General features: G+C 62.5%; 1 protein-coding gene across 4 annotated transcripts; it reads left to right on the forward strand.

Annotated features, from left to right (window-relative positions):
- Positions 1-287: 287 nt before the first annotated feature.
- FGFR1 (fibroblast growth factor receptor 1) lies at positions 288-27135 on the forward strand. 4 transcript variants are annotated; one of them, XM_083880578.1, is made up of 18 exons: positions 288-342; positions 7275-7471; positions 16576-16839; positions 17594-17677; positions 18123-18298; positions 19131-19254; positions 19947-20137; positions 21599-21743; positions 23026-23228; positions 23971-24116; positions 24216-24337; positions 24431-24541; positions 24642-24865; positions 24996-25118; positions 25246-25316; positions 25560-25697; positions 26144-26249; positions 26337-27135. In XM_083880578.1, the coding sequence occupies exons 2-18, from the start codon at positions 7381-7383 to the stop codon at positions 26511-26513; spliced, it is 2496 nt and encodes an 831-aa protein (XP_083736704.1). In that variant the 5' UTR covers positions 288-342; positions 7275-7380; the 3' UTR covers positions 26514-27135. The 4 variants fall into 4 exon arrangements, with proteins under 4 accessions (XP_083736704.1, XP_083736705.1, XP_083736706.1 ...); XM_083880579.1 differs by having other exon boundaries at positions 23026-23222; XM_083880580.1 differs by having other exon boundaries at positions 289-342; positions 24675-24865.
- Positions 27136-27329: the final 194 nt, after the last annotated feature.

The following is a 27329-nucleotide window of genomic DNA, read 5'->3' on the forward strand; positions in this document are numbered from 1 at the left end:
TCTCAGGGCTGGGTAGGGGGGGCGGTCCGGCCGTGACTACAACCCCCATCAGGCCGCAGAGGAGGAGGAGGAGGAGGAGGAAGGCGGAGGAGGAGCCGCGGGGCGGTGCGGGAGCGCTGAGCTCAGTTCGGCGGAGGCGCTCGGCGGGACCCGCGGACGCGGCAGCGGCGCCTTCGGGAGCGCGTCCGGCAGCGGCTCCGGGAGCGCCTCCCGCCGCCTCCGCCCGCCGCGCCGGCCCGGGGCTCCCATGGGGCGGCCGCTGTGAGCGCGGCGGGGGCCGGGCTGCGCCTCTCGCCCCGGCCGGGGCTCCCCGTCCATTGTTCCCGGGACCGCGGGGCTCCGGTGAGTAACGGCCCGGCCGCCGCTCTCCGCGGGGCTGGGGGCGCTCCGGGGCTGGGGGGCTCCGGGGCTCCGGGGCTGGGGGCGCTCCGGGGCTGGGGGGGCTCCGGGGCTGGGGGCGCTCCGGGGCTGGGGGGGCTCCGGGGCTGGGGGCGCTCCGGGGCTGGGGGGGCTCCGGGGCTGGGGGCGCTCCGGGGCTGGGGGGGCTCCGGGGCTGGGGGCGCTCCGGGGCTGGGGGGGCTCCGGGGCTGGGGGGGCTCCGGGGCTGGGGGCGCTCCGGGGCTGGGGGCGCTCCGGGGCTGGGGGGGCTCCGGGGCTGGGGGCGCTCCGGGGCTCGCTTTGTGCTCGGGGGGCTCGATGGGGGGACGGGGCTCGGTGGCGGCCGAACCCCCCAGGAGAGGCTCGGTGCCCCCGGGGGGCGGCCGGACGGCGGGACCGGCCCGGGGGAGGGGGTTCCTTTGAGGGTCCCGGGGCTTTGCGGGCAGCGGGGCGGTCCCGGTCCGGTGTGCGGGATCGGGGCCCGGGGCCGGTCCGGGGTCCAGCCCCGCTCGGGGGGCGGCGGTTTGGGAAGGCGGCGGGTCCCAGCCGAGACCGGACCCCCCCCGCCCCGCACCGCCCCGACCCCAAACCCCCCCCCGGGCGTGGGGAAGGCTGGCGGGAATCGGGGGCGTTTTCTGGAGCCTTGTTCTCCAAAAGTACCTGAGCGGGAGCCTGGCGGCTTCCAGAAAAAAGAAAAAAACATGGAGAAGGAGCTGGGTTTGGTCGTGTTTCAGTTTTGCGATCCCGGGGCGCTCAGCGGGAACGGAGGCGCTGGAAAAACGCCGTCCCAGGGCTGGCGCTTCCCTTTGTGTGCCCGCGCTGGTGGAGCCGCCGCATCCCCGCGGGGCCGGGCTGGGGGAGCCGGGAGAGCCGGGACCCCGCTCTGGGCCGGGCTGGGGGAGCCCCGGGACCCCGCTCTGGGCCGGGCTGGGGGAGCCCCGGGAGAGCCGGGACCCCGCTCTGGGCCGGGCTGGGGAGAGCCGGGAGAGCCGGGACCCCGCTCTGGGCCGGGCTGGGGAGCCCCGGGAGAGCCGGGACCCCGCTCTGGGCCGGGCTGGGGGAGCCCCGGGACCCCGCTCTGGGCCGGGCTGGGGAGCCCCGGGACCCCGCGGGGACACCTGCGATGCCGGGGGACCCCCGGGCCGGTGGGGCAGCACCCGGGGAATGGATTGATGGCAGTTCTGGCTGTGGGGTTTGTGCGTTCCGCGGGCGGGAGGACACGGAGGTGGCCGCTGGCCTCGTGTGAGGACGGGGAGCTCCGGGGCTGCCCCGCCGCTCCTTCCCTGCCCGGATTGCCGAGTTACTGCCCCGTGTCCTGGAGCGCGGCTGGCCGGGGCAGCTCCCCCCGTCCCTCCCTCCTTCCCTCCCCGGCAATGTTTAAACCCGGGCAGTTCAGTGAACCCACCGGGATAAACGCTGGGGTTTGGAGGCTGCCAGGTCCGGCCAGAGGGACACACCGGGGCTGTGAAAAGGGACACTGGGACTGTGCACAGGGACACACCAGGCACAGGGACACACCAGGGCTGTGCACAGGGACACACCGGGGCTGTGCACAGGGACACTCTGGGGTGTGCACAGGGACACACTGGGGCTGTGAAAAGGGACACTCTGGGGCTGTGCACAGGGACACACCGGGGCTGTGCACAGGGACACTCTGGGCTGTGCACAGGGACACACCGGGGCTGTGCACAGGGACACACCAGGGCTGTGCACAGGGACACTCTGGGCTGTGCACAGGGACACTCTGGGCTGTGCACAGGGACACACCGGGGCTGTGCACAGGGACACTCTGGGGTGTGCACAGGGACACTCTGGGCTGTGCACAGGGACACTCTGGGGTGTGCACAGGGACACACCAGGGCTGTGCACAGGGACACACCAGGGCTGTGCACAGGGACACACCAGGGCTGTGCACAGGGACACCAGGGCTGTGCACAGGGACACTCTGGGGCTGTGCACAGGGACACACCAGGGCTGTGCACAGGGACACACCGGGGCTGTGCACAGGGACACTCTGGGGTGTGCACAGGGACACACCGGGGCTGTGCACAGGGACACTCTGGGGTGTGCACAGGGACACTCTGGGGTGTGCACAGGGACACACCGGGGCTGTGCACAGGTGGAAGCAGTGGTTCTCTCCCACTGGAGCTCTCCGGGTGCAGGACGAGCTGGATGCCAGCACAGAGGAGCGGGGACAGCCCCCCCTGCCCAGCCCCGCAGCCCCCTGCTCTGGCCAGCAGCCATCTTCCCCACTCAGGAGCACTTCCTCCCTTAATCCCTGCGCTGGCTGGCATGCACTGCTGCCTTTTCCTTGTGTTGCTGTGAGAGGATTAAAATAAATGGCCCCTGGCCCGGCAGGGTGCAGCACAAGTGGTGCCGGGGTGAAGGGAGCATCGTCTGGGCTGTTCCTGCAGGAAGGGTCATTCCAGATGTGAGCTGGGGCTGCCTCTTTATTTACCCACCTGAAAACAGAACCTGAGCCAGGAGCTGTGTTGTTTCCAGCCCCAAGTGGAGCCCCCCAAATCCTGCCCTCTCGCAGATGCTCATCCCATGCTAAAAATCCAACTTTCTGCCCGTTTTGGGGACCTTCTGCTTCTGGGCGTGATGGCAAATGTGTGTCCTTCCCCTCCCTGTGGCTTTCCTTGGAGGAGTGCAATGTAGTGAAAATCCCATCCAGGTTTCTCCCAGGCTGGGTAACGGGTCTCTGTCCCTTCCAGGGGATGGCAGGCTGTGATTGTGTCCCAGTGTCCCTATCCTGGACCAGTCTGCTCCCAAAGCAGCCGGGGGGACCAGCCCAGGGTAGATTTTCGGGTACCAGTGGTGGTTCTGTAAATCTGAAAATCAAACCTTCAGGTAGGGAGGGATCCCTGAGTGTGAGGATGCTTCTAGAACTGAGGTGGTTTTATGGAGATCTGTGGGTGAGGCTGGGCCTTTCCCTGTCCTTCCTGCCCCACGTCTCAGGCTCTCCCAGCACTGGATTCCAGCCCACAGCTCAGTGCTGGAGATGCCCCTGGTAGCCCTAAGTCCTGGCGGCCAGCTGGGAAGGGTTAACATGCTCTGCATGCTGCACAGTTGGATATTTATTTTTCCAAGCATGTGTCTGCTTTAGGCATTATACTTTTCCCTTACAGTTCCCTTTGCAGTTGTGTTTGCTCTTTATTTCAGCAAATACTTGGTTCTTGACCCGAGCCACAGGTTGGGGCAGGGAGCACGGGGCAAGGGAAGGGCTTTGCTCCTGTCGCCCACAGATTGTGCCTTTGGCGTGTCCTTCTCCCCCAAGGGCGGCTGGAGGGCTGCTTTTGTTGTGCCTGAAGGAAAAGGAGTCTCTTTTCATGTGCTTTGGAGCTGGGGGGCCCCTGTGCCAGGCAGGGTGGTCTGCTGGGAGCCACCCCTCCCCTCCTGAGGGACAGGGACTGTGCCTGGCTGGGCACAATCCCCCACCTCGGGCTCCTGACGCTGTGCAGACCCAGGAGTTGGGCTCAGGCTCTTCTCCCTGTTGGAACTGGCCTGTCCCTGTTCTTTTCCTGCCTGCTGTGTTACCCTCTGGCTGCTGGTGCCAAGGCAGGGGGGACGGTCTGACGTGGTGGATGCCACGGGCCATCCCTGCCCCCAGGGGAGGGGGAGCAGAGCCCCCAGCCCCACCCAGCCCATGCAGCAGGCGCCCCCCATCACATCCAGCAGCAGGGGCACACAGGGGTCTCTCAGGGCTCCCCTGCAGATGTCACAGCACTGCAGGGCTCTGACCCTGGCTGGGCACCCTGCCCCAGCACCAGCTCCGTGTGTGGCACCTCAGAGACATCCCAGAGATGAGCCACGGGACAGGAAGGGGCTTCCCCACTCAGAACCACTCAGCTCAGAACCATGAGGTGCATCTGCTGTCCAAGTGGGAAGGTCCTGTCTGTGCCACGTCCCTGGGACAGCTCAGCCCTGTGACTCAGGGGTGTGGGAGATGTGAGGAGGGAAAGGGCAGCCCTCGGGGTCCCTGAGGACAGTGGGGGAGACAGGTTGCACAAGACTCCTCGTGGACACGGTGGTGTGCAAAGGCAGTGTGAGAACATCTCCCCTGGTGCACAGGGAGCAGGTGCCCCTGGAGGGTGCACGGATGGGCCCAGGGCTGTCCATCACCACTCCAAAATAGCTCCGTGGGTGTAATGGCCGGTGGTAATTGCAGTTTTGGAGGCAGGTCTCCGAGGGGCACTTAGCCCTGGCTCCTCTCTGCTTCCATTTTTAGTTGTTTGAATCCACCCCGGAGCAGTAAATTGCAGTGTGCTGGGGCCACGGGGAGTGGGGATGGTGCCCAGTGCCCGGCAGGAGCCGGAGACCCACCCTGCCCGAGCTGCCACCCTCCAGAGCAAATGGTTTCCTGTTGGGATTTATATAAAAGCTGGATAAACACGGGGAAGAGCCATGCTGTTGTTTGCACAGGTAGGAGAGCTCTCCCCACTTCCTCACCTCCTTCCTGTGTGGACACCAAGGAGTCATGGGGGCAGGTGTTTTGGGGTTCCCCAGTCTCCCCTTTTCCTTCCTTTGGGAAGGAGGAAAAGGTCTGTGCTGCCTCTTCAGCATCTCTGAGCACTGAGATTCCCTCGGGTGCTGCTGAACCTGCCCAGGAGGAGCAGCAGGATGTGTCCCAGCCCTGCTGCCCTCCAGCAAAGCCGTGCCTGCTGCTCCCTCCCTCACTGCCCTGGGAAGCCGACCATCCCTGTGTGCTCTTGCTGGGTCCTGGCACACTTCCCTCTGTTCCTCCCTCCCTCTCTCCCTCCTCCCAGTGACCCTCTCAGCCACGGGACAGCTCTGTGCCGCCGAGCCATCCCTACGCCATGGAAATATCCTGCTGTCAAGCCCCTGAATCAGCTGGAAGGCACCCGCTCCGAGGTGTATCTGGAGAAGGGCTCTGCTGTGCGCGAGCCAGCACTGACTCATTTTTCAGGAACTGGAGGCACTGGGCTCCCCTCCATCCCTCCATCCCTCCCCTCGGCACGGGGCCGGCTCGGGAGGCCCACGCAGACGCTCCGCATTAGGGCATGTTCCGGGGAGCATGTGCTGTCCATAAACAAAGCCACCGAGAGACAGAAAATAATTTCCAGAAATACCAAAGACTTTTTTTTTTTTTTTTTCACCCCCCCCTTCAAAGAATTCCACCTCCCCTTTCCAAACCCTGATAAATCCTGAACATTCAATAACTGTTTCCAAGCACTACCCAGTGCCTGGGAGCGCTGGTGTCGGAGATAACACCGGTGTTTGCTGGGTGCCCTTTTCCCTGCCCGACTCCTTGTGTCAATAATTTGGGTCCCAAGTGTTCCTGTGCCAGCCAGAGCCAGAGCAGCTGGGCAGGAAGGAGGCAGCTGGAGCCCCCACAGCTACACCCCAGCTGGGAGTCCTTTGGGTGCAGAGGCTCTCTGGAGGATCTGAGCCCTCTGGGGAAGGGGGAAAAGCATCCCTGGGGAAAGGCCACCACTCCAGGCACAGGGAGTCCAGGTCTCACTCACGCTGGAGCAGGAGAGGCCAGAGCTCCGTGGACCGAGTGCGTGGGGAGGATGAGTAGAGGTTTATTACTCACTACGATTATTACTCACTGTTTTTAACAGTGTGTACATCAGCCTGACGCCTTTGGGCGAAGGGAAGCGCCTGTTCCCGCGACAGGTTGGGAACGGCACCACGCGCGGGGACGGGAACCGGGTGAGCTCGGGATGCTCAACAGGGGCTGTGGGGCCTGGAGGCACAGCTGGACCTTGGGGAAGGGTCTGTGGCATGGTGTTGTCCTGGTCTGTGTAATTGTCCCCGAGGTCTCGCTGGCAGCAGCGCCCTGGCCGGGCTGTGCGGGTTGTGCAATGGCTGGGCAGGGTCTCCTCGGCACAGCCCGGCGGGACCAGCGGCCGTGTCCAGCCCCGGGCCCTGGTCCCAGGCTCTGCCGAGGTGCAGATGTGGCGCGGGGGTGGAGCACAGGGGCTCGTTCCCATCCACAGGCTCGGAGCAGTTGGCCGGGGGCGGCTGGGCCCGGGCTCCAGAGTCCCCCTGGAACGTGTCTTGGAAGAGCTCCATGCTCCTGGCATGGAGAGGAGGGATGGTCAGAGGGAAGGAGGAATGAGGGCTGTGGAGGGCATGCTCCCCACACAGCATCCTGAGACAGGATCAGGCTCTGCTGGGCCTCCATGTGCCAGAACCCAGCCCCAGAGCTGCCCTGCGTGGAACAGTCCCCTGGAAAGGGATGGGGACCTGCGGGGATGGGTGGGCTGGAGAGCCCAGCGTGAGAGCTGGCAGGGACGAGAGCGAGTTGCAGAATTGGCCGTGGATGCCGGGGGATTTCTCCCCACACAGCCACTTCAAAAACAGCTGTTGGTGGAAAGAGATCTGCTGCAGCTGGCTGACCCTCTGGCTCCAGGAAGGCCTCTCCATGGGGGTGGCTGCTGTGTGCCCTATAGATCCTGCAGGGAATGGAGGGGGCTGGAGTTTGCTGTGAGAGCTGCTTTGCTTTGGGTGGCACAGACAACATCAGGTTTTGCTCTGGGTAAGGGATTTCCCTCAGTGAAGCTGTGGGTCAGCAACACCTGACGAAGTGCAGGAAGAGGAGAGCAGGAATCTCCCTTTTCTTTAACTGCCGTTAATGTTTCTCTCACCATTCTGGGAAATCTTGCTGCCTTTGGTTCTGCTTCGCCAGCGGTTTCGCTCTTGACACATCAGCGCTTTCACACAGGGAAACATAACCCTGCCAGTCAGTGCCAGGTCCTGTCAGGCTGCTGAGGGGTCTGTGGGGACCTGCCACCGCAGTCTGGGGACATCCCTCGACCCAGGGACATCCCGCAGCCTGGGCTGGACGCGGGAGGAACATCACCAGTGATGGATGGGGCGAGGTGGGGGAGCTGGCCCTGCCCTGACTCTGCTCTGCTCCTCCACAGCTCGTCGGGGCTGAGAGCCCTGCGGAGACGCCCCTGCGCCCACCCGGGGCCCCCATGGAGTGGCAGTTGTGGATCCCAGTCGCCAGGCAGTAGCTGCAGCAGTGGGATGTTTACCTGGAGGTGCCTCATCCTTTGGGCTGTGCTGGTCGCAGCCGCGCTCTCCGCTGCCCGGCCGGCCCCCACCCTGCCCGACCAAGGTAAGAGGCATCCCCTGCTCCCTCGTGCTGTGTGTTCCTCTTGGGGTGACTGAGCTGCTCCTCCCTGCAGCAGAGGCAGAGGCTGGTGTGTGCTCCAGCTGTGGGGCCACCAGCACGTCCCCAGTGCCACCCGTGGTGTCACCCGGGTCCCTCTGGGGACATGGCACGTGTTGTCCCCAGCGTGGTCTGTGTGGGCACAAAAGTGGGTCTGTGGCTCCAGCAGTGCCTGGGGACATTTTAAACCTGGAGGAATTTGTGGCAAACCCTGACCTGTTGGTTTGGAGGAGGATGCAGAGCCCTGGGGGCTGTGTCCCCTGCTGGGGTCACTGCATGTGGCAGTGCCTGCACCCCTGTGAAGATCTATAACCCGGGATGTGTGTGAGTGAGGCTGCTCCCACCCTGCTTGGCCCCACTGGGGTCATCCTGGGCTCAGCTTGTGAGGATGAAGGTTTGGGTGCAGGGTGCTGATTAGCTTTTGCCAGCTGGCAGTGCTGGGGATGAATGCACCCAGCAGAAACCCTCGGGATGCTGCAGTGTTGAATCCCCAAGGAGGGGACTCAAAGCCAGGGCTGGCTCAGGTGATTTGTGCAGTCCAAATCTCTGCTCCACTGGGGCTGGGGAGCACAGCTCTTGCCCGGGCCATCCCCTGCCCGGGCCATCCCCTGCCCAGGCCATCCCCTGCCCGGGCCATCCCCTGCCCGGGCCATCCCCTGCCCAGGCCATCCCCTGCCCGGGCCATCCCCTGCCCAGGCCATCCCCTGCCCGGGCCATCCCCTCCCTTGTTATCTCTGCTGTCCCCCAGGAGCAGTGCAGGGCTGGTGACAGTGCCCAGGGGTGCTCCTGCCCCAGCCTGGCTCAGCCCTGGAGTGTGGGGGCACCCCAGGGCTCAGGGATGGGCCAAGTGTGTCTCCTGGCCCTGGGCAGAGCTGGCCCTGGCGGGGAGCCCTGCTCCAGCATGTCAGAGCCTTGGCCCTGGGCGAGGCAGAGAATAACCAGAGCCGGCAGCGCCGCGCGGGACCGACTCGCTCCTTTTGGTTCTAATTACCCAAGAATGTCTGCTCTGTGGGCACTGCTTTGCTTTTTAAGACTCGCTCCCCCTTCCCCCTTCCTCCCAGCAGAGCCCTGAGAGGCAGATTGCTGCTGTGGCTGCTGTGGGCACTGTGTGGTGCCCCGGGGTCCCCTCAGGGCTCGGGGTGGGAGCTGGGAGGTGACCCCAGTGCAGCCCCGCTGGGAGGGGACTGGGGGATGCTGCAGACTGCCAGGGTTGGCACCTCTGGCTGGAGCAGCAGGTAGCCTGGTCACAGGTCACTCACCCTGTGAGGGGACACCCCAGGGGACAGCTGTGAGTGGTCCCTGGGGAGGAGCCCGGGCAGAGCTTCACTCGCAGGGACCATTGCTGAGATTTTTCCACTGGCGTGCCTGCTCCCCGCATCTGTAAACAATGCGGTTGACAGTGGTAAACATGTTTTTCTCAGGAGATTGCTCTTCCTGGAAGAGGTTTCCTGGCAGCGTTTGGGGTAAGGATGGCTCTGTGCTGCCAGGAGAGCACCACCTGCAGCCCCAGCCCTGCAGAGAAAGGTGTTGGGGTGCTCAGGCTGAGGGGAGCTGATTGAGCACAGGTGGATTTTGGGGTGTCTGAGGAGCCCCGCAGCCCCTGGAGGGTTTGGGAGCAGCGTCAGGCGGTGGCAGTGGAGGAGGAGAGGTTGGAGAGGAGGGAGCTGGTTCCTCGCCAGCCTCATGCCAGGGCTAACAATAACCTCTGGAAACGTTTCCCGACACGGTTCTCACCAGGGCGGCCCAATTAGTGCCACAGCAGGAGCCCGGCTGGGGCAGGATCCGTCCCTTGGCTCGGGAGACGAGTGGTGGGAACAAAATGTTCCCAGCAGGACGTGTGGGATGGGGAGAGCCAGTGCTGGGCCAGGACCTGCAGCCAGGCCTGAGCCACCAGCGTCTCTCAGGGCCAGGCTCCCACCCAGCCCCGGGGTTTGGGGGTCCCATGGGGTGTGGATGGGGTTCAGCTCCCATGCTGGGGGTGTCCTGGGTGCCAAGGTCTGTGTCCCTCCTCTACAACACCGTGACTCGGGAGCATCCCCCCATCACCCTGGGGGCAGCAGGAGCCGCTCTGGGTCCCCTCCGTGGTGGAGGCAGCAGCTTTCCCGGACTTTGTTCTGGATGTTTATGGGGTTTCAGTTTACTCCCGGTTCTGAGGCAGCTAAGCTCCCTTCTCAGGGAGGAGTAATCCCCCGCATGAGGCCGGTCAGCCTCATGTGCAGGGGGGCTCAGCCCTGGCCCCCCTCTCCTTGTCCTGTGGGAGGGAGTTTTGGGAGCTCTGCTTGTCAGGGGCTCCCTCCTCCCAGCACCAAAAAATCTGGAGCAAATAAAATATTAACAGGCACTTACTGCATTTTATAGTTACCTAAATTTGGAGGTGGTGAAAAAACCCCGGTTAAGGGGAAAAGCCAAGAAATTTCCATGCGCAGCCTCTGTCCCTCCCTCGCACAAAGCCGCTCTTTGTCTCCAGGTTAAATAGAAACCTGCAGAAAATTGCCAAGGTTTTTTTTTTTTTTTCCCCTTCTCTCCTCGTCTGCCATTGTCCCAGCCGCTGCTCAGGCTTCTCCTCACAGGGGGCTGCTGTGGCCGAGCAGATTTTTGTGGGGAGCCGTGTCCTGGGGAAGGGGGGGTCCTGCCTTGGGGGCAGCTGGTTTTGGGAGCCCCAAACTGCCCCAGTGCAGCAGATACTTCCCCAGGGGGTGCATTTGCACTCCAAAGCACAGGGGATTTGGCTGCAGCCCCCTCCCTGTGGGGCAGGGCCTGGGGGCTGCCCCATTTCCCAGGGCTGTTGGCTGCCCAGCTGGCCCCAGGCTTAACCCCCTCCCTCCCCTCCCCTCCCCTCCCCTCCCCTCCCCGGCCATCTGGGGCCAGCGGGGCCCTCCCGGGGCTTTGTTGTCCCCAGCTCGTCCAGGGGGTCTTGCTCTGGACCCTGCAGGAGCCAAAAGCCCGGGGCAGGCAATGTGCTCAGCCCAGGTAGTCTGGGGGAGTTTGAGGGTCTTTGGCTTGTCCCCAGGGCAGTGCTGACCCTCGGCTCTGTCCCCCTCCCAATTTCCCTGCTCTCCAATCCCTCCCTGCTCTTGCAGCTCTGGGTATTTCCCCCCCAGAGCCTGGGGAGCCCCGGGGGATCCCCTTTGGAGCAGCTGGAGCCCCACGAGCAGCCCGGGGATCCCCTGCCCAGCCCGCAGCCTCCTGCTCTCCTGCTGTTGCTGGCAGGAACCCAGAGCTTTCCCGGAGCTGGGGGGGCCCAGCAGCACCCCCAGAGCCCAGCTGTCCTGTGTCCCCCAGGGCTGTGTCCCCCAGGGCTGTGTCCTCCAGGGCTGTGTCCTCCAGGGCATCCCCCCGCCGTCCCCTCCCAGCCCGGCATTGTTCACCCTCCCGCCTTTCCACTCGGATGCTGTCACTCCGGCCCTTAATTGAGGAGGAAAAAAAGAAATACGAGTCTTTGGGAAAAGCAGAGCCGGGGCTGTGGAGCTGCCCCGGGGTGAGCGGGGCCAGGCGGGGGGACAGGGGGGTCCCCAAGAGTCTGGGGGTGCCGGGTGTGGAGCCCCCCGTGTGTAACAGCCGGGGCTGGGCAGGAGGGGGGAGAACAGAGGAATGGACACTCAGAGAGCCAGAGCTGCCAGAAACTGCAGGTTGGGGTGTTCTCTTGTGTCGCCCTGTGCCCCAAGCCGCTGCCTGCAGGGCTCTGAGCTGCTATGAAACTCTGAGCATGTCCAGGGGGCCTGGGGGGCCCGGGGGGAGCAGGGTGGGTTTATCCCGACAGATTTGCAAACTCCCAACACGCCTTTTAATTAAGTGCTGCTTCATTTGCAGCGCAGGCTGGGAGAGCAGAGGGCCTGGAGCAGGATATAAATCCCCCTCTTCGGGGAGAGGAGGGTGTGGAGACCCCCGGGCTGCTCGGGCAGGAGGAGCTGGGGGTGCCCTGAGCACTCCATGTGTGCCCTGAACACTGCATGTGTGTGCCCTGAGTGCTCCATGTGTGCCCTGAGCGCTCCATGTGTGCCCTGAGCACTCCGTGTGTGCCCTGAGTGCTCCATGTGTGCCCTGAGCACTCCGTGTGTGCCCTGAGCGCTCCATGTGTGCCCTGAGCACTGCATGTGTGCCCTGAGCATTGCATGTGTGCCCTGAGCACTCCATGTGTGCCCTGAGCGCTCCATGTGTGCCCTGAGTGCTCCATGTGTGCCCTGAGCCCTCTGTGTGTGCCCTGAACACTGCATGTGTGCCCTGAGCACTCCGTGTGTGCCCTGAGCACTGCATGTGTGCCCTGAGCCCTCCATGTGTGCCCTGAACACTGCATGTGTGCCCTGAGCACTCCGTGTGTGCCCTGAGCACTGCATGTGTGCCCTGAGCCCTCCATGTGTGCCCTGAACACTGCATGTGTGCCCTGAGCACTGCATGTGTGCCCTGAGCCCTCTGTGTGTGTGCCCTGAGCACTCCAGGTGTGCCCTGAGCACTCCGTGTGTGCCCTGAGCACTGCATGTGTGCCCTGAGCACTCCATGTGTGCCCTGAACACTGCATGTGTGCCCTGAGCACTGCATGTGTGCCCTGAGCACTCCATGTGTGCCCTGAGCACTCCAGGTGTGCCCTGAGCACTCCGTGTGTGCCCTGAGCACTCCATGTGTGCCCTGAGCGCTCCATGTGTGCCCTGAGCACTGCATGTGTGCCCTGAGCACTCCATGTATGCCCTGAGCACTCCAGGTGTGCCTTGAGCCTGGGATGCTCTGATGTGTTGGCATCTCCCTGCTGCAGCCTTCCCCTGGTCCAGGGACACCCAGGGCTCTGGAGTGCAGCATGCTGCCCCTGGGACATACCCTGGCCTGGGGGGTGTCAGGCGGTCCAGGGACACTCAGGGCTCTGGGGTGTCAGTCCAGGGACATTCAGGGCTCTGGGGTGTGGGTTGCTGCCCCTGGGACATACCCCAGGGGTGTCAGGTATTGGGGTGTCGGGCTGGGGGGTGTCGGGCGGTCCAGGGACACTCAGGGCTCTGGGGTGTTGGTCCAGGGACACACAGGGCTCTGGGGTATCGGATGCTGCCCCTGGGCCATCCCCCCGGCCTGGGGGGGACACAGCAGCATGAGGAGCTTTTTTAAATCAAAAAGAAACCAATCCCCACGTCCCGGTGAGCGCTTCCTGTTGGGATTAGTGGGGCTGCCGGGCATGTGTGTGCTTTTTCTTCAGGAAATACCTTCGGAAAGCCCCGCTGGGGTCTCCAGGGCAACCGGCGCCTGCGGCTCCGCGCCCCCCGCCCGCATTGTCCCCGCGCCGCTTTGTTGGCCCCTTTATTGCCACCGTCCCCATCGCCATGGCCAGCACAGCCTGGGGCTGTCCCTGCTCCTCGGAGGGCTCCCCCTGTGCCTGCCCAGCCTGGGGGACACATGGACACTCACAGCTCCTGTCCCTGCCCTGCTGTCCCCAGGGGAGTGCTGATGACACCTCTGTGCCCTTGGTGACACTCTCCCCATCTGGCCGGTGCTCTCTGAGCTGGGCTCTGCTCTCAGTTCCATTTCAAAGCTGGAATAAAGTCATAAACCCTCAGTGGATGCCACGGCCACGGCACCTCCCTTGGGGGGCTCAGGGAGGCACCATCGGCTGGAGCTGCCCCTTGTCTCCCTGGGGACCTTGGGGCTCCCCATGGCCATCACCCCTCCTGTCCTCTGGGATGGGACACGGCCTGTGGGACTGGTGTTGCTGTGCTCAAACGGGCTGTGGCCAACCCCACAGCTCCCAGCTGGGCTGAGGAATGCCCCTAACTGACCTTTGTGCATCGCTGGGAGCACCTAGAGCCTCGGGGGGGAGAGACAAGTGTTTGTCTGGCTGATTAACCTTTGGAGAGGTGGCCCATGTGGGTCTGGCTTGTGCCCATGGGGGGCAGCCAGCCAGGAGACTCTGCCATGGGGCCGTGTTGTGGGGCTGTGATGTGGGGCTCTGCCATGGGTCTGTTTTGTGGGGCCGTGTTGTGGGGCCGTGTTGTGGGGCCGTGTTTTAGGGCTGTGTTATGGGGCTGTGTTGTGGGGCTATATTGTGGGGCCGTGTTGTGGGGCCGTGTTGTGGGGCCATGTTATGGGGCCATGTTGTGGGGCTCTGTTGTGGGGCTGCACCCACCGCTGTGGTTTAAGGCACAGGAAAAGCAGACTGTGGGACAGGGACGGGTCAGGCTCATGAGTCCAGCAATCATTAACCAAAGTGGAGGCCACAGCTCACACCAGCAGCTCTCAGTGCCCCCACTGCCACCCTGGTGCCATCTGTGCCACACCACGGCCACAGTGCTCTCTGCCTGCCAGGCCACAGTGCTGCTCAGGGCTGCTCCCACCGAGGGGCTGAGCTGACCCGGCCATGCTCATTACCCTGTGAATTCCTCCTGGGGCTGTTCCCATTGTTCCATGTTTTCTGCCCCATCCCCAGTGCCAGGGAAGTGCCCTGGGTGCCCCAAGGGCCCCACCGTGCCCTCTGCCCCCTCCCATCCATCACCTCCACACCTCTGTGCCTCTCAGTCATGCTGTTGATGCACACCAGCCCCTGGCTCAGTGGGGCTGGGAGCTTTGAAAGGGGCTCTGGCCCCACGCCCGAGGGTCTGAAGAGGCAGTGACACTTGCATAGTGTACCCAAGGATGTTGGGAAGGGATCCTCCTGAACCTGGAATGCTCCTTCCTCAAGCCCTGGCATCAGACTGAGATCTCCTAAAATTTCCCCTCCTCCAAAGGCCTTTTCCGTCCCTAGGATACCTTTTCACACTCCACAGGTGCAGCTGCAGGGTGCTGGGGGAGCTCGAGGCTGGCAGGAGTGACCACTCTGGTTTCCCTGTTTATTGTGTTCCATAGGGAAGTTTGCTGAGGCATGGGAAAGGGCAGAGCTGGGAGCCAGATAAGAGCAGGTGTGGCTGCAGCAATGGATTGGTGCTGGTTTGGGTTTTCATGGCTGTTTGTTGCCCACTGGCCTCGCTGTGTGTGAGGAGGGAGTCGGGACAGGCGGGAGGATTCCAGGCCTGGGGTGTTCAGATGGACAGGATGGGATGTCACTGCGGCTTTGTGAGCCTTTGGAAATGCTGTGACTAATCACTTGAAACACAAATCAGGGCTGTGAGAAGTGCCCGTCCTGTGGGGGAAAATCAGGGAAAACAGGATTGCAAAGGAAGATCCTTCCCCACCACCAAAGGGGCTCCCATTGGTCTTCTCCTTCCACATTAAAATGTTTTGTAACTTCTCATGGATGAACTGGAGCCCTGGCGTTGGTATTGCAGCAACTGAGGAAAGGGAATTCTTCCCCATCCCACTGTTTTCCTTCAAGTGCTGAGCAAAAGAAAGAGGAGACACTCTGGAGCTGCTCATGAATGTTTTTCCCATGAAGCTTCTCATCAGTCCAAGGCAAAGAGAAGTGGCCAGAAAGCGAAGTGCAGGTCATGGTGCGGTGAATCAGAGTTCTGGAGAGCCAAGGTTTCATTTCTGGCTGTACAGAGTGGCTGTTGGGTGCAGGGAGGAGCGAGGCCTCGCTGCTGGTCCTGGCCCTGTGCTGCCTGCACAGCCTGGCTCCTCTCTGGGGTGTTCTGTGCCACTCCACAGCCACTGGCCCAGGGCGAGCTGCTCTGGCTGTTCAGGGCTCGTGTGCAGAGGGAGGAGCAGAGGTTGTTCTTATCTGGCTCATTGGGCACCCAGAAATCCTGGGGGCTCAGCCCTTGAGCTACAGATCAGCTGAAGCTTGAACATCTCCTGGCTGTTCCTGCTGCGTTCACTGGGATTTTCCAGCCCAGTCTCTTGCCCCTGAGAGCAGCATCTGCAGGAGTGCCCTGTGCCCCCTCGTGCTGCTCCCACAGCCTCCTAATGGCATCCAGCTGGCCAAGGACAACCAGACACACACTGAGGAGGAGACAGAGGTCAAGGGGTGCCTGAAGAGTTGGGCTCTGGAGCTGTGCCCACCAATCTGCAGAGCTCAGTCTAGGATGGTGATCACACTGCATCCACCCACATCATCACGGCCTCTGAGGAGCTGCAGCAGCCTGGACCCTTCCTCGGGCTGTGGAATTTGAAGAGGTGATTTGAAACCCAACATCTTCCCCAAGCCTGGAACCAGGAGAGCTGCTCATGCACCACCCACCGTGGAGGGCAGGACTTGAGGACAGAGCCCTGGACACTTCAGGGCCGGGAGAGATGGAATCGTGTCACAGCAGGATGGAGAGAAAAGGATTTTTGTGCTGATGACACAAGTGTCACCTCGGGGAGCTCAGCTCCCCTGCCCAGGAATTCTGTGATGGGAACACCGTGGCCAGCACCTGCCTGGCCAGAGCAACCTGGGCTGACCTGGCCAGAGCTCCCTGGGCTGACCTGTCCCCCCTCGCTCCCTGCCTGCTGTCCTGGCGCAGCCCCAGCCCTGCCCTTTCATCCCTGCAGTGCCCTGCTCTAACCAGGGTGGGGGTCCTGGTGCCATGGGGACCCTGGCCTGCTTTGCTGGCTGCCCGCTTGTGGTGGTGGTGGGGATCCTGAGACCCCTGTGAGGTGGCAGAGCCATGCAGGGATTTGGGATGCTCCTGGGAGAGGCTGGATCCTGCCGTGCAGCAGCACTGAGGTGTCACAAGTTGCCTGTTCTCCCCTGTTGGGAAGCCCCTGTGATGCTCCATAAGAGCCCAGAAGGGTTTTGGAGCTGCCCAGGCACTGAGCAGGTCCTGCTGTGGAGGGAAGCACTTGGTGCTGCTTGGGGTGCTCGCAGCCTCTGCCTCTGCCTCTCCTCTGCTCTGCTGCTGCCTCTGGCTCCATCCCCTGCATGCTGGGGTCCCCAGTGCTGCAGGGGGACCATCCCAGCAGTGGGACCATCCCAGCAGTGGGATCATCCTAGTAGTGGGAACATCCCAGCAGTGGGACCATCCCAGCAGTGGGGGCATCCCAATAGTGGGATCATCCCAGCAGTGGGAACATCCCAGCAGCGCATGTCGCCTCATTAACCAGACCACAGCAGCAGCAGCAGCAGCAGCAGCAGCAGCATGATTTTTCTTTGGTCTCTATTCCTTTTCTCCTTTTTTTTTTTTTTTTTTTTTTTTTTTTCTCCTCTCCCCTAACTCCTCCAGCTCTGCCCAAAGCAAAAATTGAAGTGGAGTCCTACTCAGCCCACCCCGGTGAGCTCCTCCAGCTGCGCTGCCGGCTGCGGGATGATGTCCAGAGCATCAACTGGGTGCGTGACGGCGTCCAGCTGGCCGAGAACAACCGCACACGCATCACTGGGGAGGAGGTAGAGGTCAGGGACGTGGTGCCCGAGGACTCGGGGCTCTATGCCTGCATGACCAACAGCCCCTCGGGGAGCGAGACCACCTACTTCTCCGTGAACATCTCAGGTTTGTACAGCCCCGGCTGTGCAGGGGAAGGGGCAGCCACGGGGCCGGGCTGTGAAGTGAGGAGCAGGCTGCCTCTGCACACCCCTGAACACCTCTGCAATTCTTCCACACCTCTGCACACTTCTACACACCCCTGCACACCCCTGCACACCTTTGCACTCACACTGGCCGTGTGTGGTGAGTTTGGGACCAACCTGTGACTTGCAGGTGCCCAGAGGAGTTTCCAGTGTGGTGCTGTGGCTTCCTGCCCACTGCAGTGCAGGGAGAAGCAGCCAGAAATCATCTCCTGTTTATCTGAGGGGCAGGAGGCAGCAGGGCTGCCCCAGAAGGGGCACGTGCTGGGTGGGAGCCGTGGTCTGTATTGGTGTTGTTGGAGTGTGAGGCTGGAGAGGGAGGAATGCTTGAGATGGGGACATTTCTGTGCTCACAGAGTCTTGGTTGCCACCCCAGGGGTGTTGGTGGCACTGGACATGGGGTGAGGAGCTCTGAAATCACCTCTGACAGCAAATCTCTTCACGATGTCCGTGGCTGCAGGCACTGGGGTGGTGGGCTCTGCCAGCCCTGGCTGTGCTGGGGACTGTGCAGAGTGTTTCCCTGGGTCTCCAGGCATCAGCACCGCCCTGCCCTCCCTCCTCATCGGCCACAGCCCCCTCCACCCACCCACCCACCCACCCACCCACAGTGTCCAGGCTCCATCAGCCACAAAGCTCCACTCACACACAGATACTCAGCAGGGCCGTGGCTTCTCTTGCAGACGCTCTCCCCTCTGCAGAGGATGACGATGATGAAGATGATTCCTCGTCGGAGGAGAAGGAGGCGGATAACACCAAGCCGAACCGTACGTGCTGGCTGGGTTTGCCCGTGGTGGGGCAGGGGGACACACATGGGCATCACCCCAGGGTGGGGCAGGCAGCCCAGGGCATCACCCCAGGGTGGGGCAGGCAGCCCAGGGCACCTGGCAGTGGGGAGGGTGCAGTGGGGAGAGCAGGTCGGGGTGCAGTGGGTGAAGGAGCTGGGTCAGAGCTTGGGGTGTGCTCCAGGCTGCATTGGGGTCACTGGTGCTGGAGCCACGTCAGCTGAGCATCCACCCCACAGGACAGGGCTGCTGTGGCTCGTGGGTAATGGTGCCCTGTGTCCCAGAGCTCCCCTCCCTGCTTGACCCAGGCTTGGCTGCCGGTATCTCTCCTGATTCCTGTCTCAGCCCTGCTCTGGGATCCTTGGGGTCACTCCAGCAGCAGGAGGCTGCAGGTTTGGCCGTGCTGAGCCCTCGCTCTGCTCCCCAGAGGCCATTGCTCCATACTGGACCTATCCCGAGAAGATGGAGAAGAAGCTCCACGCTGTCCCCGCTGCCAAAACAGTGAAATTCAAATGCCCATCCAGTGGGACACCCAACCCCACCCTGCGCTGGCTGAAGAACGGCAAAGAGTTCAAACCTGACCATCGCATTGGGGGGTACAAGGTACAGGGCTGGGGCAGGGGGGAACAGCCCCTGGCTCTGCACATCCCCAGGCTAGGGGGCTCCTGAAGAGGAGGAGGGCTGGGAAGGGGCTCTGAGGCTGGAGAGGCACCAAGCCCCCGTGCACAGCACCCCAGCAGGGGCAGATGGGCCCCTGTGACATTGCTGAGTCGCCCTAGAGCAGTGACCTGCTTCTGGGTCATGTTTGTACAGCTCAGCCCTGGGGGAGGGGGCGAGGAGCTGGCCTGGCTCAGCCACCTCCCCCTAATCCCCCTGCTGAGGACAGGGGCAAGGACAGGGCTCTGGGCATCACCAGGGGTGGCTTTTGTTGCCCCGTGGCCGGAGGGACCTGGGCAGTGCTCTTCCCAGCAGAGCCCCTGAGACTCTCCCAGGGGAGATTCCCTGGGTCAGCAGCACCCACAGGACACCCAGGCTGACCAGCACCTGCCCACTGACCAGCACAGGGCCAGCTGGCCGTGGGGGCAATGGGGGTCTGAGCCCCAGGGTCAGCCAGGGCAGCGGATCTTGCAGGAGGAACAATGCTGGTCTGTCCCTCCACACTCTGGGGCCACCAGAGAGGGGTGTCCCCACACACCAGCCCAGCCCATGGTGCTCAGCCAACAACATCTGCTCCTCAGCACAGTTGTCCCCGTGGTGAGGCTGTCCTGGGACAGCTGGCAGCAATTACAGCCCCTCTGTGGGGAAGGAGAAAGGTGACCTCAAAGGGACATCCGTGTCCTGCCCGTGCCAGGGGTTGAACCAGCTGTGCCATGAGCAGGACCTGGGGCTCCTGTGAGCTGCACATAACTGGCTCTGTCCTCCCCGTGCCCCCCAGGTCCGCCAGGCAACCTGGAGCATCATCATGGACTCGGTGGTGCCGTCTGATAAGGGCAACTACACCTGCATCGTGGAGAACAAGTACGGCAGCATCAACCACACCTACCAGCTGGATGTCGTGGGTGAGGAGCACAGGGCTGGGGGCTCACCCCACATTTCTCAACCTCCCCGGGCAGGAATGGGTGCTGCACCCTGCAGAGGTGGGTGGGTTGTGCTCCCAAGGGAAGGGGCTGGCCCACCTCCCATTCCCGTGGTGTGCACTGAGCCCGGCCGGGCAGAAGGTTCACCCCACCCCGATCTGGGGGTTTTTAATTGTGGTGAAAATAATTTCATAGACCAGACAGAAACTTCTTCTAATCGCCTTATTAGCCATAATTCCCAGCTGGGGAGGCTGGTCTGAGCAGTTCCACATGTGGAGCTGCTCTAAATGCCAGTAAATGAACCATTAAAAATGTGATTTAATTTGATTACACTGAGCAAACTGAAGGGAACAGTCAGCGAGGTGAACAAAGGGGTTTGTTAATGCTGACTCACCACAGTGGCAGCCACTTTGTTAAGGGCCAGGGCCCTCCATAGGTTTGTCTGACCTCTGACCCTGCCCAGTAGGTGCCCATGTCCCTGTCCCCACACCGGGGTGTCACCTGTCCCCCATCCTGGGTGCTCTCACCTGGGGAAGGGGACACTAATGCTGCACTGGGTGCATTGGTGCCCACCTCACACCCAGCATGGAGGGCTGCAGGGTGCCCCCAGGATGGGCAGCAAGGGCACCCCAAACCCCGTTTTAAGGTGCCCCCTCTGTCTCCTGGTCCCGCAGAGCGCTCCCCACACCGGCCCATCCTGCAGGCAGGGCTGCCTGCCAACAAGACAGTGGCCCTGGGCAGCAACGTGGAGTTTGTCTGCAAGGTCTACAGCGACCCCCAGCCCCACATCCAGTGGCTGAAGCACATTGAGGTGAACGGCAGCAAGATCGGCCCCGACAACCTGCCCTACGTGCAGATCCTGAAGGTAAAGCCACACCTGGGTGTCCCAGCCATGGGCCCTGCTTTCCCTGGAGCAGGAGCAGGGCACTGGCAGCCACGTGGAGGGGCCAGAAGAGACATCTGGGGCTGGGGACCACCAGCCTCAGGGCAGCTGGAGCCCCAGAGCCACCACCAGCCTGCTGGGCAGGGAGCAGGGAGGGCTGTCTGTTGGCTCTGCAGTCCCTTTGGAGCCCTCAGGGCACACACTGCAGGGCTGGGTGGGCTGTCCCGGGCAGTGAGCACAGCACAGGAGCTGGAGCTGAGCCCTGGATCATCCCAGTGGGAGCAGCTCCCTCTGCACCCCAGCAGTGCCCCCCAGCAGGCACACTGACCACCAGTCCAGCCGTGGCAGGATGTCAGACTGGGTGGCCTTTAAAGATCCATTCTGTGATTCCATGCAGCCATCCCCAGCTGTGCTCCTGACACTGGGAACCAGAGGGGAGCAGAGTTACACCCCCATCCCTGCTCCTTCCTCCTGTGACCCCCCTGTGTGCAGCCCCATCCCTCCCCCTGCCCGGGGTGTTGGGGGGAGCAGCCCCTGCTCTGGCAGAGCCGATGCCAACCCTGGGGGCGTGTTGTTCCCGGGCACATCCGTGTGACTCCATGTTGTTGGTCTGTTCCAGCACTCGGGGATTAATAGCTCTGATGCGGAGGTGCTGACCCTGTATAATGTGACAGAGGCGGAGAGCGGGGAGTATGTTTGTAAGGTTTCCAATTATATTGGCGAGGCCAACCAGTCTGCGTGGCTCACAGTCACCAGGCCCCTGGCCACAGGTAATCGGAAGAATGCCTGGCGGTGGAGAACAGAACTCTGGGCTCTCTTGGTTCTGCTGTGTTTCTGGTGCAACAACCATGGAAAAATACCCGGCGGGGCTGGCTGGGCGCTGTGCTCTGTGTGTGTGTCTGTCTGTCTGTCCCAGTGTCTCTGCTGTGTGCTGTCTGTCTGTCCTGTGTGCTGTCCTCCCCATCATGCAGACACCCTGCTGGCTCTGGCACCAGTGAACCTGGATCTCTGAGGGTGCTGCCACCAGGCCAGTCCAGGCTCAGTGCTGCATCCCCTGTCTGTGCTGCCCTCCTGTCACTGTCCTCTTGTCTCTGTGCTCCTATTCTCTCATCTCTGTGCTCCCATCCCTGTCCCTGTGCCTCCCCGTGTCACAGAGCCAGCCAGCCAGCTCTGCCCGGGCTCATTTCTCCATGCAGCCCATCGCCAGCATGTTGGCTTGGGCAGGACACTCCGTTTGGTGAAGGGTTTTAACAGCATCTCCGTCCGTCAGTCCGCCGGGATGAGTGGTCATCCCGAGGGTCTCTCTAGCAGGTCTGCAGTGGTCTCTGTCTGCTCCCCGGGGCTCTGCCAAATGAGACTGGGCTCTCCCCTCCTCTCTGGCCTCCTCCCAGAAGATCTCATGTCGTTTGCTTCTCCGTTTTTTGCTTCCATTTTTCCCTCCAGACGGCTGGCGTTAACACCACAGACAAAGAAATGGAAGTCCTTCACTTAAGGAATGTCTCATTTGAGGATGCTGGGGAGTATACATGTTTGGCGGGTAATTCTATTGGGATCTCCCATCACTCTGCATGGTTGACAGTTCTCGAAGGTATATACTCCTCCTCCTCTCCCTTTCCTCCCTCCTTTCCAACGTATGCATTGTGGTCCGGGAGAGAGCCCCTCCCTGCCCTGTCCCCGTGGGGTGGGTCAGCCTGGGTGCTGCAGGGCTGCTCTGCAGCTGGAGCACTGTGGGGCAGTGTCCCCCTGCTCTGTGCCCCCTCCACCCCAGCTGGGGTCTGTCCCCTGCTCTCTCCCTGGCCCAGGCAATGCATACCTGGGGAACTTAACCAGGGGTTGCTCTGCTGGACAGGACAGTCCTGCAGCCCCAGGCCAGGCCAGGCCAGCGCTGCCTGCTCAGGGGGCACCAGGGGAGGTTTGGGGGTGCCTGCCAGGGCCTGGCCTTGCCCTGAGGTGCAGGACTGTCCTGGGCTGTGTGTGCTTGCACTGTGGGGGTGGCTGCCCCGTCCCCATTGATGCTGCTCCTCTGTATCAATGCACGGACCAAAGCCTGATAACAGCTGTGGGAAAGCTTTTGGGGTGCTGTGTGGTCGTTGCTTTCCAGCCAAAACTTTCCCAGTTATCAGCCACTGCTTTGTCAGCCAGGTGTGCTCAGAGGTGGGGCAGGAATCTTCAGCTCCCTCTTACACCTCTCTCGAGGCTCTGCTCTTTGGGGGGGTCAGGCTGGGGATGCAGAAGGTGCAGTGGCAGCCCCATCCTGCCAGGTTCACCACGGACCACAGCACATGGCTGTGGGCTCTGAACATGGCTCCAACACCACCTCAGCCACCAAAGCAGGGTCTGGGGGTCCCTTCTCCCACCAGCCCAGGCTCCCAGAGCAGTCACTGCCCCTGGAGTGCCACTGGCTGCTCTGTTCCCAGCTCTCTCCAGTCATTACCAGTAAAGCCTGGACTCCCACAGCCCTGGACACTGCCAGACACCCCATTCCATCACACCATGCACGGGGTAACCCCAGATCCTGAGGGACCTGCAGCTCCCAGGTGTGGGCAGAGCACAGCAGCTGGGACAGAGACCTGTCCCCAGAGGTGCCACATCCCTGTGGGGTGACTCAGGCCCTGTCCCCCTCTTCATGCTCATCCCAGTTGACCCCATCCCGCCCTGGGCTGCCTGCAGAGGTGGCAAAGGCATTGCTTGGCCACGGGGATGACGAGCTGGGGGCTGCTTGCACGCCTTCCCTGCAAGGGTGGGTGGGCAGTCCCCAGTCCCTGCTGCACCAATGTCCCCCCTGAGCTTGGGGAGGATCCAGGGGCTCCCCAGTGCCCCTCCCTGGGCCCTGGCAGGTGCTAACAAACCCCCTGTTCATGCTGAGCCAGCTATTGAAGACACCCCAGCCATGATGACGTCTCCCTTCTACCTGGAGATCATCATCTACTGCATCGGGGCCTTCCTCATCTCCTGCATGGTGGTGACCATCATCATCTACAAGCTGAAGAGCACCACCAAGAAAACAGACTTCAACAGCCAGCTGGCCGTGCACAAGCTGGCCAAGAGCATCCCCCTGCGCAGACAGGTAACAGAAAGTAGAGAGGGGGTTTGTTTGCACCTACTGCCCCTCCTGGAGCCCAGCCTGTCCCAGGGGATGTGGGGAGGAGGGATGGGAACGCCTGGGACCATCTCACCCTGCTGCATGTGCCACCCACTCCAGCCTGTGCCCGCTGGTGGCACGGGATGGGGACTGTCCAGGACTGTCCAGTCTGAGCCTCTGATGGCAACACAGTGAGCAGGGTGGGTGGGGGGGCTGCACAGCTCCCCCTCATCCCCCCCTGACCAGGCTCATGAGGATTTGCAGCAGTTGGAGGTTTGAGCAGAGGGTGGTACACGCTGAGGACCTCCCAGGCTGTGCATTTTGGGCCACAGCATGATGGAGACTGATTAAAAATTCCATCGAGGGGAGCAGCACTGGTGGGCACACAGGCAGGGGCTGTGGGCAGGCGGCTTTGAGCAGGGGGCTGCAGGCGGGTCTGCAGGCAGGAGGCTGTGGGCAAGGGAATGCAGGCAGGGGAATGCAGGGAGGGGCCTGCAGACAGGGGCTGTGAGCAGGGGGCTGCAGGCAGGGGAATGCAGACATTGGCTGTAGGCAGGGGCTGTGAGCAGGGGAATGTGGACAGGGGGCTCTGAGCAGGGGGCTGTGAGCAGGGGCTGCAGGCAGGGAAATGCAGGCAGGGGCGGGTGTGAAGCCTCCCATCACCATCTCCCCCCCGGGGACAGCCGGCCGTGGCCTGGGCAGTGCGTGAAGATAACCCACGGTCCCCCTGCAGGTGTCGGCCGACTCCAGCTCCTCCATGAACTCGGGCGTGATGCTGGTGCGGCCGTCCCGCCTCTCCTCCAGCGGCACGCCCATGCTGGCCGGGGTCTCCGAGTACGAGCTCCCCGAGGACCCGCGCTGGGAGCTGCCCCGGGACAGGTGAGCCCCGGCCCTGCCCCACCTGGGAGCGGGGTGAGGACGGTGCTGCTGATGGCAGGACTAACCTGCTGTCCCCGCCTCGGGGTGTTCTCCCACCAGGCTGATCCTGGGCAAGCCCCTGGGAGAAGGGTGCTTCGGGCAGGTGGTGCTGGCAGAAGCCATCGGGCTGGACAAGGACAAGCCCAACCGTGTCACCAAGGTGGCGGTGAAGATGCTCAAGTGTAAGTGGCAGCAAGGAGGGTGGTCCTGGCATGGGGGTCTGGGGGTTTGCAGCCCAGCCTGGCACCCCCTAACTGCTGCCTTCTCCACTTCAGCCGACGCCACAGAGAAGGACTTGTCTGACCTCATCTCTGAGATGGAGATGATGAAGATGATTGGCAAGCACAAGAACATCATCAACCTGCTGGGAGCCTGCACGCAGGATGGTGAGAGCGCAGAGCGGGGAGGAGCTGTCCCCTCTGCCACCCCTCCCTCCAGCTGCTGTCCAGGGGAGGGGCTGGCCTGGCACCCCAATCCATGTTCCAGCCCCTCAGGATGACCATCCCACCGTCCCCTCAGGACCTCTGTACGTGATTGTGGAATACGCCAGCAAGGGCAACCTGCGGGAGTACCTGCAGGCGCGGCGGCCCCCGGGCATGGAGTACTGCTACAACCCCGCCCGCGTCCCCGAGGAGCAGCTCTCCTTCAAGGACCTGGTCTCCTGTGCCTACCAGGTGGCGCGGGGCATGGAGTACCTGGCCTCCAAGAAGGTGAGGAGCTCCCAGGAGGTTGTGCTGGGACAGCAGCCCAGCCTGGGGTGTGCACCCTTCCCTCCCTGCCCGTCCCATGGTGAGGAACCATCCTTGGGGGTCCAGCTGACAGCCCTGTGCCCTCTGCCAGTGCATCCACAGGGACCTGGCAGCCAGGAACGTGCTGGTGACAGAGGACAACGTGATGAAGATTGCTGACTTTGGGCTGGCCCGTGACATCCACCACATCGATTACTACAAGAAGACGACAAATGTGAGTGGTGTGGGAGGGGGTTTGTGGGCTGGGGGTGCTCCAGGCTGTGCTGGGAGAGCCACAGGCATTGCAGGGCTCAGCCCTGCCCCAGGGTCCCTCACAGCCACGATGGGGTTTTGTGTCTCAGGGTCGCCTGCCAGTGAAGTGGATGGCCCCCGAGGCTCTGTTTGACAGGATCTACACCCACCAGAGTGACGTGTGAGTGGGGTCTGCTGGGGAGGCGCATGGGTGGGATTTAATTGATTTAATGGAGTTAAAATCGGTGTCAGCCAACCAAACGTTTTGAATCCAAGTTGTGTTTGGTGCTGGGATCATTTATCCTGCTGAGTGAATCAAAGCTGTGGATGGTTGTTCCTCTCTAACCTCTAACTGTACCCAAACTGGGGCCTGGGGGGTATCAGCACCCCAGAGCTGGTGCCCAGTGTCTCCCCTGTGTTCCAGGTGGTCCTTTGGGGTGCTGCTGTGGGAGATTTTCACCCTGGGTGGGTCCCCCTACCCTGGAGTGCCCGTTGAGGAGCTCTTCAAGCTGCTGAAGGAAGGTCACAGGATGGACAAGCCCAGCAACTGCACCAACGAGCTGTGAGTGCAGGGCTGGGGTGGGGAAGAGGGGTTTGATGTCTCTGAGTGCCATTGCCAGGCCCAGAACATGGGCTGGGCACGGAGGGTGACAGGCAGGTGTTTGGAGTTACAGTCCCACAAGTTCCCAGCCCTGCAAAACCATCAGATTTGCAATAATCAGCACCTCCCTGGACAGAAGGGAATCCTGGGGTGACCCCAGCACAGGGACCAGCCCAGGCTGTGTCCATCCTCCTCCCCGGACAGCCCTTGCTCATGAGGGCAGGCGGGAGGGTTTCCCTTCCTTCCACAGGGGGATCACCCTCAATCCCTGGAGCAGCATCTCCATGGCCCGTGGGTCCCATCCTGCGCACAGGGACACACTCCTGGTGCTTCTCTGCTCCCGTGGTGGGTGGGGGTCCCCAGGCACTTCCCCTGGGCTGAGCCCCCACCTCCCCCTGCCCTGGCAGGTACATGATGATGAGGGACTGCTGGCACGCCGTCCCTTCCCAGAGACCCACCTTCAAACAGCTGGTGGAGGACCTGGACAGGATCGTGGCCATGACCTCCAACCAGGTAGGAGAAGGTGTCACCTGGGTGAGGCTCTCCCTGGGGGCTGCCCAGCGCCCTGCTGAGCCCACCCTTGGTGTTTGTCCCTCTCAGGAGTACCTGGACCTGTCCATGCCGTTGGATCAGTATTCCCCAGGCTTCCCGGACACCCGCAGCTCCACCTGCTCCTCGGGAGAGGACTCTGTGTTCTCCCACGACCCGCTCCCGGACGAGCCGTGCCTTCCCAAGTTCCCCCCTCAGCACAGCAACGGAGGACTGAAGCGACACTGAGGGTGGCACTGGTGCTGTGCCGTGCTGTGCCGTGCTGTGCCACACTGTGCCCTGCCCGTGGACGCTGCCTGCACAGCCTGGTCGTGCTGAGCTGTCCCAGAGAAAGGGTTCAGAGACATCTGTAGCATCTCACGCAACCAAAACCACCCACCACCTCCTGCCAGCTTCTCCTGCAGCCTCATGTCAGCTCTCCACAGCCCCCCCAAAGGCTCCCGTGGTTTTTATGGCATTTCCTCCTTCCGTTTTTAAACCTCCTCCATGAATTCTGTGCTTGAGTGTTCCCACTTTGGCTGAGCTGGAATCCTCCTCTCCCCGTGGGCAGTGCGTGGCCAAAGAGGCAGCCAGGAGTCCTGGGATGGCACAGAGAGTCTGACACTCTGAGAACCTCATCAGCCCAGCAGCACCTGGGTCCTGCAGCTGCACAGGGGAGGATATCTGGTATTCTGGGAGCCTTGGTGTGCCAGGATCATCCCTGGTGTGCCAGGAACCTTCCTGGGGTGTCAGGAGTCTTAATGGTGTGTCAGGAGCCTCAATGGTGTGCTGAGAGCCTCCCTGGTGTGTCAGGGGTCTCACTGGTGTGTCAGGGGTCTCACTGGTGTGTCAGGGGCCTCTCTGGTGTGTCAGGGGCATCCCTGGTGTGCCAGGGGTCTCATTGGTGTGTCAGGGGCATCCCTGGTGTGTCAGGAGCCTCCCTGGTGTGTCAGGGGTCTCCTTGGGGTGCCAGGAGTCTCCCTGGTGTGCCAGGAGCCTTGACATGCTGGGACCTTTGGTGTGGGGCTCCCTCTGTGCCCGGGGTGCCCTGCAGGGCCAGCAGCA

The sequence above is a fragment of the Zosterops lateralis genome (assembly GCF_965231275.1).
Source record: "Zosterops lateralis genome assembly, chromosome: 30".
Classification (NCBI taxonomy): Eukaryota; Metazoa; Chordata; class Aves; order Passeriformes; family Zosteropidae; genus Zosterops; species Zosterops lateralis.